General features: G+C 35.6%; 1 protein-coding gene across 1 annotated transcript in view; it reads right to left on the bottom strand.

The window, feature by feature from the left end:
* The window catches only part of itga1 (integrin, alpha 1), an 86,869-nt gene that overhangs the window by 42,341 nt on the left and 31,262 nt on the right, over positions 1-13,266 (bottom strand). The window contains exons 8-9 of the mRNA XM_088910296.1: positions 680-830; positions 190-355 (exon numbers count right to left, since the gene is read on the bottom strand). Of these exons, the coding sequence (XP_088766422.1) occupies positions 190-355; positions 680-830 (317 nt within the window). The remainder of the gene's footprint in view (positions 1-189; positions 356-679; positions 831-13,266) is intronic.

Genomic DNA, 13,266 nt, shown 5'->3' with positions numbered 1-13,266 from the left:
TACATATTTGAGCCTCTAAATAGACTTGAGTTATATAACAAATGACATGTCAGTTATTTAAAACTACAGTATACATCAGCACCCAAAAACAGTTTCAGTTACTTGGCATTTCATTAAATTCAGCATAATATACTGACAAGATACTTATGTAAGTCATTTAAAAAAGAAAATTTAAAATACATTTCTTACCTTCTAATGCAAAAATCCTTTCTCCAAGAGCATCGGCAATTGTTACCAAAGCGATTTCATCCGAGACGTTGAAGAAATGCTGTTCGGTAGGCTTACTTGCTATTGACTTAATTTCTGCAATAAACTTATCAATGCTCTGATTTTGTCTGCTGTAACTACCAAGAACCTAAAACATAGTAAAATCAATTATTTTACATGGAATATATTGTAAGACTACTAGACTGCTCAAAACCCAACCACTGGTGCTGTATAAAAGCAATTGAATTTTGAAAGCTTAACATTTAATAATTTTTCAGAAAAGAAAAACAATAGTTAACATAGATGTGCAGTGTCTACAATAACATGCTTAGGTTGACAAAATATTGAAATGAAATGTCTGTCTGTTCCTTTATCTTGGTAAATAGCATTAGACATACTGTACAATTGATGTGTACAAACCAAAGAGAATGTAACGTATGTATATAAAATATGTTTGCCTCATTTGACTTACAGCTATTGAAAACCTTTGAATTCCATCATTTTCACAGTCTTTAATGACACCAGGGAGGTTATAGCTGTCATGGGATTCACCATCTGTCACTATCACCATGACTTTTTTCACTCCTCGCCGTGCTCCCCGTGCTTCTGTGAAGGCCTCAGTTCTGAAAGTTAGGATAGACACCAGTTAGAAAAATTACGGGTCTTTCACATGAATGTTATTGGTGTGTTATTGTCCAATTTCAAATTGCTCCGTAATCTGAATTCAATTTAAAACTGTACAACAAAATCAAACAATTTACTCAAAATTGCTTTTAAATAAATATAAAACTAAAATGATATTATCTAATTGTATAATTTGTTTCTATATCTAAATGCACAACATTAGATTTAATGCATACACAACACAATACTCATACACTTATAATCAACACAATTATGTTATAGTTCTATTTCTCATCTGGAGGATCTGGGAAGCTTGTTAAGACTGAAGGGCAAAACTTAGAGGAGAACCTTCTTCAAATCTTTCAACATGAGCATGATCCAAAGGACAAGGCCAAAGCTACACTTAAGAAATAAGAAAGTTAAAGTTTAAGAATTTAAGTTTTAAATGAAATATTACAGTTCAAATATATATAAAGATTATTTTGTAAAGTTAAAAAACAATAAATCATATTACAGGACTTAATCACTTGCAACAGTACTACATATACTACAGTTAAGGATATATTATTAGAATCATAACCACCAAAAAAAAAAAACAGCCAAAACCTTCAAATCATTCCCAGATGAAATACAGTACAAACCATTGGAGGTTAACACTTCCTGAAGTGCTACACAGAAAAAAGTAATTCCCTCATCACCATATGGTAGGAAAAAGTCTGTGGGAGTTACTGTTGTATTGAACTGTATTGTTCATCTCTGCACAGATCTTCTCCATGAAAAACAGTAGGGCGATTGTAAAATCTCTCACTGTCTCCAATTCATTATACGATCCAAAATGATGTACTACAGTACACAGACTTAGAACATATCTGAATAAATACAGTATGGTAACTGATAGGATATTAGAACTTCTGCACCAAACAAATATACTGTAACATAAAATTTAATGCTGGGGAGCAGAAACCACAAAACGCCTTGCATATATTGTGGGAGCAAAAGAATATATATTAGTTAAGCACATGGTTGCCCTGAAACAAACAGACAAACATTTCCCTTTATGAAGGGAAAACTAGCAGATTCCTAAAATAGCACATGACTGAACTAAAAAATGCATCAGTAAACTCAAAACATGTACCTCTTTCAATGAGGTACATTGAAATGTACCTGAAAATTGAATTTATGAATAACTACAGCAAGATCCTGGAAAGAGTACACATTGAAAGAATTTCATCTTATTCCAGGATAGGTGTTATTTCATAAAATGGCTATACTGTACAAATTGTTAAAGAAACTTCTGACAAGATGATTCAAATGTTTGGAAGGCAGCTTTAATTTACTTTATAATTATGTCAGCGTGCACAACTTTTAATTTGAAATTGTGTTAGTGAGAAAAATGCATTGAAGATGTAAGTTGACAGGGTTAACTGCCCTGTACAGATTAACAGTAGTTTAACAAATATGTCATCTGTCATGTGATGTTCTGATAATAAAGAAGTAGTTCAAAAGTTCTTTACAATCTTAGGGATTCTTGGTTACTATGCTCTATGGGTCTGCACCCCTGTTTCATAACCAGAAACAAAACATACAATTCATATAGACTGAACATGTGCCACCTAATAAATGTGTAATGATAATGATCATGATATTATAAATTCCTGAAGTGGTATATTATAGACAAAAAGCTAATATTCTTACAGTATACAGTATCTTATGTTTCTGTGTACACAGATATGCAGTATAAAACAGTTAATACTAGTAGCCTATTTCATTATTATCTCTATGCTGAAAATACAGTATTATGAGAGCCCGTATTGCCTATTCTACTATTGCAACTAAAGGTGCACTGCAAAAGTATTTAGACCCCTTTCTATGGTGTACCATTCTGTGAAATGATGCGTATATACTTTTTAAGCTTAATATTTTCTCACAAGCTTAATACATTTAAGATAAGTTACAATTAATGGCAGGAAAAATGAAAAAGAAAGAAAACTGAAATATGGTGATTACATTTACTCAAGCTTATTCAAATTGCTTGGGGATCACTTATCAAAAGCGGTTTTCAAGTCTTCAACACGTTGACTGGGCCACACAGTGACATTTATTTTTAAGCCAGTGGTTTAAGTGTACTTTAAGTGTAGTTTTGACCCCATGCTTTGGACCATTATTCCACTGAAAGGTGAATTTCTGTCCCAGTTATAGGTCTGAAACAGGTTTTCTTCTAGACTTTGCCAGTACAGTACTTTGTGCCATCTACATTCCCTTCAGTCTTTATAAGCTTCAAGACCCTGCTGATGAGAAGCAGAACTAGAGCTTAATGCTGCCACTTCCCTGGTTGACAGTAGGAATTGATAAAAACAGATAAAGGTTTATTCCATGCTGGAAGGAAAAAAAGGGTCTCTACTGATCTGCATATGTAACTTTATCCCTGAGTTGTTTTGAAAGCTTCAAGGTATTTATGGTGGAATATTTCGTTTTTTGCCTAAAATTCACTACTCAACTAATTGCCCTGATATTTTTGTATCTAAATTAATTTACCTTTGCCACAACAAAAGATATGAATATTTATGCTAAAAAATACTATTTTTTATTTATTATTTACTTTCTTATTGCTTCTTTCTTTGAATGGTGTGGGGTAGGTTTTGTGTAACAAAAAGTAATTGCTACTTTGAATGTAATAATTATAAACAACAAAATCTAAAAGTTGTGAATGGGTCTGAATATACATTTGCAAGGCATTGTATATCCTTTGTTTTGCAATTCATCCAGTGCTTTGTGTCTACATTAATCTGTATGAGCCATGAAATATTTGATATGGGGGAGCAGATTGCTACAACAAAGTTTTTTTTTAATAAAAGACCATTATAACATACAGTACGTGATGTTACAAACAAGAAGAGGTCATTTGGTCCAGTTGCTGGTTGCTACAGTACAGGATTTGAGAAATGAATCTCCTGCTTCTGAAATAAACCAAAATATCAGTTTCAACTATATGGCTTAGTCGATTGTTGCCATAATCTTTGTTTTTGAATATTATCTCTGGAAGTTGCAGGATAAAAAATAGTCGCTGATCAGGGTGTGGTTTTTCCATGTTGCGGTGGAAATCTACAGGTCATGAATTGCAGTTTCAGTATGTCAGTATGAGTTGGTCCCAACCCTTTGGAAATCAAGGCTTGGATTGTGTTTTAATTCTCACAAACTAGAGAGTGAGAATCACTGTGGGTTGTGTTGAGAAACCCGATGACTGGACAGACAGAAATTCCTTCACTGGTCTTTGGGGAGTCTATATAATTTTTGGATCCTGCTCCCATTGGCAAAGGAGAAATCTTTTTGGTGTCTGGAATTGGCATGGTTGTATACACTTTTGATGACGATGTTTAGTTTCTAGGGGTTATTACTGTTTGCAACAGCACGAATGTGTGAGTTTGACAAATCATGAGATCTGGAATGCAGCTTTGAAAGTACCCACAAGAAGAAATACAAAGAGTTGTGATAACTGTCACAAACAATTATAGCAGCTTGCCTCTGCAATTGGGAAAGACTCCTCAGTAAAAGAAAACAAATAATGCTCTCTTAATAACTTTTTGTTTTTAGAAGAAAACCATATGTTTCTCAGTCATCAGTAACCGCTTGGTCTTTAGGAGGTCATGGTTAACCAGAAGCTAACAACAGTGGGGTGGTCCATTGCAGGGTATACACACATATACTGTAGTATATACCTGTACGGAAGGATTTTTTTAGAAGCTGATCAGCATGCTTTCCAGTGAGCTGGAGCACTTGGAGATAGTGAGAACATACAAACTACGAAAAAGCAATAACCACCATGCCACCCAATAAATAAAACAATTACCAATACAGAATTACAAAGAAATTGCACTGTAAAATAATTTAAAAACAACAACAACAACACAGTTTATAGTTAAAGAAAGGGAAAAGGGATCTTAGAAGGGCCAAGACAGAAACAGAGAAGAATATTGCAACACTGGGTGAAATAATGCTTTTTAGTACTGCAACAGCAAACAGTAAAGCTAAGTAATGAAAAAAACTCTTCCAGCACACAAGACAGCATTCATTCAATGGAAAATTGTTAATGTAGTACCCATCAATAAAATACTTAACATGATAAAAACAAACAGTAATTATACAGTAGACCAACAAGTCTGACTGATATTACATATACGTTTACAGAAACGATATGTAAAATTAAACTATACTACTGTATGACAGTAGGATTCTCGAGAATAGTTAAGAATGCTTTAAATAGGTAAGCCTACCTTAACTAGGATGGTCTTTGAATAATCAAAAGCAATAATAGATACACACAGAGCATTGAATATGTTGTATTTAGTTGTTTAGAGGACTTTTGTTAAAGTTCACACACAGTACAAGATACAGTAAATGCTTAAACTGAATTGATCTGAAGGTATTCCAGAAAACATCTGTTTTTTTGATTAAGAACTGCTTCATAAATAAAAAAAAAAAACAGAGTACAGATTGTGTAGTGAGTTTCACATTAATTAATGTTAGGACCACAGCTCTTCCAAATTTATGAGAATTATCTAGATTCTGATATAGCTAGTGAAATAGTAAAGTTCTCAGATAATACCAAAATAGGAGGATTGGCAAACACTGTAAAGGAATTTCTGCTCTAAAGGAATTATTTAAAAAAACAGATTGGACACACATTTCACAGACAGTTGCAAGCAGACAGCAGATACTGTATTGCTGCACTGGAGTCTGTCCAGGGAAGAGCAGCCAAACAAAAATGCTGGTTTGTTTTTATCATGTAAACTGTAGGAATGTCCTACAATTGTAGAATACTGCATTTAAAACCGAAAACAGAAAGTAAACAAATTTCTTTACCAAAAGGGTTGTGGGAATCTGGAACAAGCTAAACAACCATGTTGTTTAAGCAAGATAATTTCCATTTTCTTTTAAGATAGGGCAGGACGATATCCTTGGATCCGTTAACCACAGTATTAGCTACCAAACAGGCTAGATACTGTATAACAAATGAGCTCCTTTCATGTCTAACTATTCTTCTGTTCTTATGTATTACAAATGAAAACTATACATACAGTATAAGAAACAAATATAGGAAAATTACTTTTTCTTTTTGTGTTGGCCCATTTAGATTGAGTAGCGTATGCCTATTCATACAGATGAATTTGGAGCCCCTTGTGAAAAACAAAAGTGTGCAGCATGGCTGATGTCGATGACACTTGGGATGGTGGATGGGTGTTAGAGTAGTGAAATAGTGGGTTAGAGTTATATCTTAGAGATGCATATTTATACCTTAGATAATTCTATGAATGAATGAACTCCAACATGAAAAGTAGTAAGGAAATGATTGTTTTATATGCTGTACAGTATTTGAAACAGACTTGTGTTTGAACCATTTTACATTAGATGTCTATATTGAATAAGGAAGGAAAATCCCTACAATCTTACTTACTCAATACTTTTACACAATGACCAAAATGTATCTGGTCAATATAGTGATCTGCCAGTAATTTTTATATACTGTATAACTTAACATTAAATCAAATATAAATTGTTTGCTTATGAACTGAATAGTTCTATGAACAGTTCTAAACACGACTAATCAACTATAAATATAATTTCTAGTTATTAGTATTGTTACAGCCTCAGGTAGGTGATAATGGAGGTGTCTAAGAATCTAGATAAAGTGTGTAACAACCTGGCATGTCAACATTTCCAGCTTCAAAGCAAAGGGGATGTTTGCTGAGTCTATGATCAAAGCAATCATAAAGTTTACAATGATCGGAGTATATTTTGGAATAGGAAAATAGGCTCCCATGTACTGTATTTTGTTGCATCTGGGTTAGAGAGATAGAGATTTAATCATTGTATTCTATTTAGTGTAGAAGGCATCTTCTTATCTTTTCTTTGGCCTCTGTAGGTATTATTTACATAAAAATAATTGATAATTGCCTGGGGTTCTCTGAGTGATTTAGATGCAGGCCTCTGAAACGCTTTGTCTGTACATACTGTATACGTGGAGAAACTTGTATGTTTTATGTTTGTCACTGTCATTGTTAATACATATTTGTTTCACCACATGTGCCTGAGTCATTATTATTAAAGCTATAGCAGTGCACAAAGAATTCATGTGCCTCCAATTATACCATCCACTTAGGTATAATTCTGGCAAAATCCTTACAAGATGGGGGATCAATTATTTTACTTATTGACTATTCTGCTTGGTCATTTCCTGATTATTCACCATTTTCGCAACTGCCCATTTGTAATAGTATGATCTACTTATGATGATCTACTGGAATATGATCTAGTATGATCTATTGCAGCCAGCAGCCATATCACTCTGCAACTCATAAGTGGCAACCCACTAAAGCCAAGCAGGCATGAGCCTGGTCAGTACCTGGATGGGAGACCTCCTGGGAAAAACTGCTGGAAGAGGTGTTAGTGGGGCCAGAAGGGGGTGCTCACCCTGTGGTCCATGTGGGTCCTAATGCCCCAGTATAGTGATGGGGACAGTATAGTGTAAACAGGCACCGTCCTTCGGATGAGACGTAAAACCGAGGTCCTGACTATCTGTGGTCATTAAAAATCCCAGGGCATTTCTCGAAAAGAGTAGGGGTGTCACCCCAGTGTCCTGGAGAAATTTCACATTGGCCCTTACCTGTCATAGCCTCCTAATAATCCCCATCTATGAATTGGCTACATTACTCTGCTCTCCTCCCCTCTGATAGCTGATGTGTGGTGAGCGTTCTGGTGCACTATGGCTGCCGTCGCATCATCCAGGTGGATGCTGCACATTGGTGGTAGTGGAGGGGAGTCCCCATTACCCGTAAAGCGCTTTGAGTGGAGTGTCCAGAAAAGCGCTATACAAGCGTAAGCAATTATTATAATTATTACTTCAAACCTTTCTTCTCCTCTCTTCACTTGACACCACTGTCGATATTGCTTCTCTGCTGATCCCGCATCCTCTCCACTCCTGGCTTTTGTTCTCCTATACTTTATCAACAGCTGGTTTTCCTCTCTCCCTCACACCTGAAGAAGGCTCCACAGCCAAAATGTTGTGTCTCTTTTCTTTTCAGCATGGAATAAACCTTTACTTGTTTCTTATGTACTATAATAATAGAGTATGTGTGTTTTTAACATTAAACAGGAAAAAAAAATAAATTAAATCATTGTACACTGATCTTTACAATGTTTAATGTCTACAATAGGAAGAATGAAAATGTTGACAAAAAACATATTGGTAGAGAGGTACAGACACATACTTGTGGAGTTTCTGTGATATCCCCCAAAAATTATTTAAAAGAAATGTATTCATAATAATGTAATTTTTTAAAGTTAAAAAAGCTTTCTGTCTAGTTCTGTGTAATTCCCTTTCAAATAAAATTAAAAAAATACAAAAAGTTATATTTAAAAGCTTTAAGTCATGTAAAATCTATCAGTATGTCTATGCCTATTTGAGGTGAAAATCTTAACAAACTTTATGCCACCATGTGCTCTGGGCCTCAGTGTTAACATTTCCAGCACTGTGCACAAAGAAGAGAATATTTTTTAATGGCATTTCTATAACAGATATCATCACCAAGACATCCAAGCATTTTGCTATTAAAGTATAACAAAAAAGTACTGAATACTTAATTGAGTGCAGTTAGTCTTGAGAATTATTATAAAGAAACAAGCAAAGGAAATAACCAAACCTTGTCTTCTCTTGCCTAACATATTGCAAGCAGAACATTCTGCAGGCTAAATTTTAGACTCATGAACACATGTGGAAAATATGGTAAGCAGGCTTCATTCCATTCCACTGAAATGTTTCTTTAGAATCATAATTGTCAATGTGTCACTTTAATCTCAAAGCTTTGGTAAAGATGTGCTGTACTTGGGAGACTTTGATGTTTTAGATATTTTTCCATGTGCAGAATGACTGCAGAGTTCAGCTTGCACAGCATTTATTCTGTCACAAAACTACAGTAAAGAAATACACTGAGCTTATACTAGAGCAAATGTATTTATTTCTCTGCTAACATCTTACATGCACTTACAGTACATACTGAAGTGATGTTAGTTTATGTTATGAACCCTTCTTAGGCTCTTGCTCATTCCTTTATGTTCCTTAGGAATAACACATAAAACATCCACATGGACAGTGTCAAACTGTACAGCATAAACTACCTGGCAAAAATGACATCAGAAGACGAGCTCAACTTGCTCAGGATAGTAGTATAATTTAAAAATCTAAAGCCAGATTACTGAAAAGCATGATCAATATTTCACAGTGTCTAATAATTATTAAAAGCTGCAACATGTTTCTGAAGTATCCTAGTTGAGAGACTAACTTTAAATGACCTTTGACTATGCTCCAGCTTAAATACATATTATTTATATATAAAAAAAATAATATATTATGTATGTTATTTTAAGATTGTATAAATAATATTACACAATATTATTGTTACAACTTTAGGTGACTGAGAAGTGTCTCTTAGATTTTAGATGATACTTGGCAGAGTAAACACTTCTAGCTTCAAAGAAGAGAGGACGTTTGTTGAAATGTGGGGGTTGCTTGATCAGAAACCATTGTAAAGGTTACCCTGGTATACCTAGGTAAGTTGTGGGTTAATGACTGTCAATGAACAATACAGAAACACACAATATATGACCACATTAAGAGCACAGAGCAAGAAGAAAGGAAACAAAAAGTAAGAACAAGAAACAAGAAGAGGAGAGAGAAGAGAGGAATTGGAACTTGAAGCTTACACCAGGCTGAGTTAAATATTTGAATCTTGCTAGCGAGAGCTTGCTATTGTGTTTTTAGCTAACTTGGGTTTCGAGGGTAAAAGACATCTCAGTTAGAAAATGTCTTTCCTGCTTAAGGGTGCATTTTTAGAATAAGGAGAAAGGCTCCCATTTATTTTGTGGCATCCAGGATGCAGAGAGAGAGGTTTAACTGCAGGTTGTATCGCATTTATTTAGAAAGACAGCTTATTTGTTATTTGGCCTCTATGGGCATTAATAATTTAATACTTAGTAGTAGTCTTGAAGTTTTCTGGGTGATTAGGATGTTAGGTCTCTGAAAGGCATTGTTTAGAAATACTATACATACAGTAACTTGTGTCTTGTATGTTTTGTTATTTTTATTTATTGTCATCATTAATAAATACCTAGTGTACCTGAATTATTACTCTTTTCAACAAAGCTATGCCAGAGAATAAAGAATTCACATGCCTCTAATTATACCAACTGCTCGGGTATATTCTAGAGAAATCACTTACAGGTTGGGGGTTATGAATATTTATTTTATTTATTGACTAAACCATTCGGTCAACCTCTGATTTTTACCATATGTATTTACAAAAATTTATGGTCTTAAGTAATTTGGTTTGAAAGTTGAAGAAGCAAATGAGCTTCCACCTGCCCCGATGAAAGTGATCACATTATAGATAATTACCAATGAAGTGCATACAGAATTTGACTAGTTTAAGTGGATGATACCTGGCCATGTGGAGGAGACAGTAGAATTCCTATAATGAACCAAGCAGGTGTTACGCCTCGGCATTCCACCTCGCATTCCAGCACTGTTCCCAGCCTACTTAATGCTGCTTCACTCTCTCACCCGTGCTCAGTATTAGGTTTTCCTGGCTAGAGCTACCCCCGTCTTCCTGCGATTAATTACGTCTTGGTTTTTGGCTTCCTGACCCTGGTTTGTTCTCCGACTACGTCTCCTGGTTTTGTTTTGGTACTTTGACTATCGTTCTGGCTTAGACCCTCGGCTTACTCAAGGCTTCCGGCTCCGCTTCTGATTTTGTACTTCCGCACCAGTTTGTTTTCCTTCGGCTTTCTGACCTCGGACTGTTTAATCGACTACACCTCTGAAGTTTGTTTATTCTGCATAGGGTCCTCATTAATATTCTGTAACAGCAGGCACCTACTGTACCACTTGCAAGTGGAGAAATGAAATTAAACATTCCAAAAGCAAATTCAGCATTAGGAGATAAAAGCACACCAAGCTCATACAGTATAGTATTCAGTTGTTGAAAAACCAAGACAGGTATTAAATACAGATCATGAATGTAGTGGAGGCCATACTGTAATTACAATTTATTAAATAGGTGTTAAGCTGAGGGGCTGAGAGTCCATGCAAATATTTGGGTTGCCCAGGGAAAGTCAGGATGTAAGGTGCTCCTAGCCTGGGTGTAACAGTCCCCCAATGGTGGGTCTTCACACACCCCTTGAATCCAGAATGCATACAGAGCTCATCTGTATTCTCCACAGGCAGAGTGATGGGAGGAAGATTGATATTGGTCAGTGTGGGGTTGAGAATCGAAACGTTTAAAGCTGAGAGCAGGGTAGTGCAAGGAGATAGGTGAAGTGTTCATGTTCCAGGACCTTGTACGGGCTGATATATGTAGAACCTGATTTTCCAAGAGGGCAGTTGGAGACAAAGATATCGAGTGGAGAGCCAGACTCATTGTCCAAGAATGATGTTTTGACAAAATGTCGCACATGTGGGTTGAATGTTAAGCCTGAATCAAATATCATTTTTTCAATTTAGACTGAAGCTCAAGTACAGAACCATCTACACATAGGGTTACAGCATTGGCTTTCCAAAGTTGATGGGGGGTGCCAATAAGCATGACTTCAGTCTTGTCACAGGTTAGATTAAGGAATTTTTTTGTCATTCATGTTTTTATGTCGGAAAAGCAATTAGAAAAAATAGAGACAGCCACATCAGTGTCAGGTTGGGTTTTGATGTGCTGTAGATCTTAATATCATTGAAGTCATGTGATCTTAAAAGCTGACCAAGTGGAAACATGTAAATGCTGAAAAGTAGGGGGCCCAGTATTGAGCCCTGAGACTTAACAAGTCCAATTTCAGACCTAAATCCACCAAGAGACAAAGCGACAATGATCAGTGAGGTAAGACTTGAACCATTTAAGAGCAGTGTCAGAAACTCCAAAGAGAGTCTCAAGGCGAGAAAGTGAGATATCAAAGTGTCGAAAGCAGCACTGTGATCAAGAAGAGGATAGAGAATCAGAATCAGAAGCCATTACAAGATAATTAGTGACTTTGACCAGAACACTTTCTGTGCTGTGAAGTTGTCGGAAGCTAGATCGTAGGAGGGTTTGAAAAGTTTAATTGCAATGAGGTGGTAATTTAACAGAATTGTAACAGCACGTGTCTTCTCCTGAATTGAATACTGTGACACTCTACTCGCAGGGGTTTCTAAATCCACATTGAATAAACTCCAGTATGTCCAACATTCGGAAGTCAGAATCCTGACCAGGTCTAGTGTAAGTGATCATATTACTCCTATCTTGGAGTTTTTACACTGGCTTCCTGTCAGGTTTTGTGTCGACTTCAAATCCTTATGCTGACCCATAAAGTTCTGCTTGGCTTGGCATCACAGGAACTGTCTGAGCTGCTAACGTCCTACTCCCAACCTTGAAACCTTCGCTATTCTAATTCTGGTCTTCTATCTGTCCCCAAAGCCTATCTACACTCTATGGGTGACATGGTGTTCTCCCAAAGCTCTGGAACTCTATCCGTAAGGATAACAGAGAGTCACCTTTCCTAAATTCTTTCAAATCAAGATTCAAAACCTTCTTCTTTAGAAGGGCCTTTACTTTAACTGGTTCTGTTATTTAAACCTTTGCTCCTACCGTATTCAGTATCCCTATCTACTGTCTCCTCTCATTGTGTATTTTCATTGTAAGTTCCATGTTATTATTGTATATGTTTATTCCTTACAATTTACTGTTAATCTGTGGTTTGAAAGAAATATTTCATTCCATTGCAACATGACATAGAGAGCAATTATAAAACAATTAATTTAAAAACAAAACATGGGGACAACACACTTCTAAAATAAACATTCCATAAACCTGGTATAAATGTAAGCATTAAGAACGAAGCCCATAATTGAAAGACAGAAGTTTGTGAAAGATATTCCTACCACCTAAAATAAATTGTTAGGTTATAGTGAAACACAGTATCACCTCAAAGCATCTACACTACAGACAATATTGCATTACTTAAAAAGACAGACACGGGTATTTTTCAAGCGGATGTGAAGAACAGAATTTAGTGAATCTGACAAAGCATTAATTCCTATAAAAAGGTGGAGGGGTCTGATTATTTTAAAGTATCCAAAGTATCAATGTGCTTTGAACGAACTAATGAGTGACCTTCAATATTGCAAGTCGGACATATGACAAAATGAAACGTTCTGCATAAAGTAATCACTATAACATGTTGGAAGAGGTACAAGGGACATTAAAAATGTAAGAAATATCAGCTTCAGCTAGAGACAGGTCATTTTCTGCCCTATCCATTTGATAACAGTGGTTGCATCATCAGTTGAAGCACAAAGCAGGAAAAGTCACAGCTAGAAATTACACTTTAAATGAAGAAAAGTTCAAAGTACAATTACAAACT

The sequence above is a fragment of the Atractosteus spatula genome, chromosome 3, assembly GCF_055471065.1.
Source record: "Atractosteus spatula isolate fAtrSpa1 chromosome 3, fAtrSpa1.hap1, whole genome shotgun sequence".
NCBI classification, from domain to species: domain Eukaryota; kingdom Metazoa; phylum Chordata; class Actinopteri; order Semionotiformes; family Lepisosteidae; genus Atractosteus; species Atractosteus spatula.
Note: the sequence above shows the minus strand (reverse complement) of the source record. Positions and strands in the feature narration are given on the sequence as shown.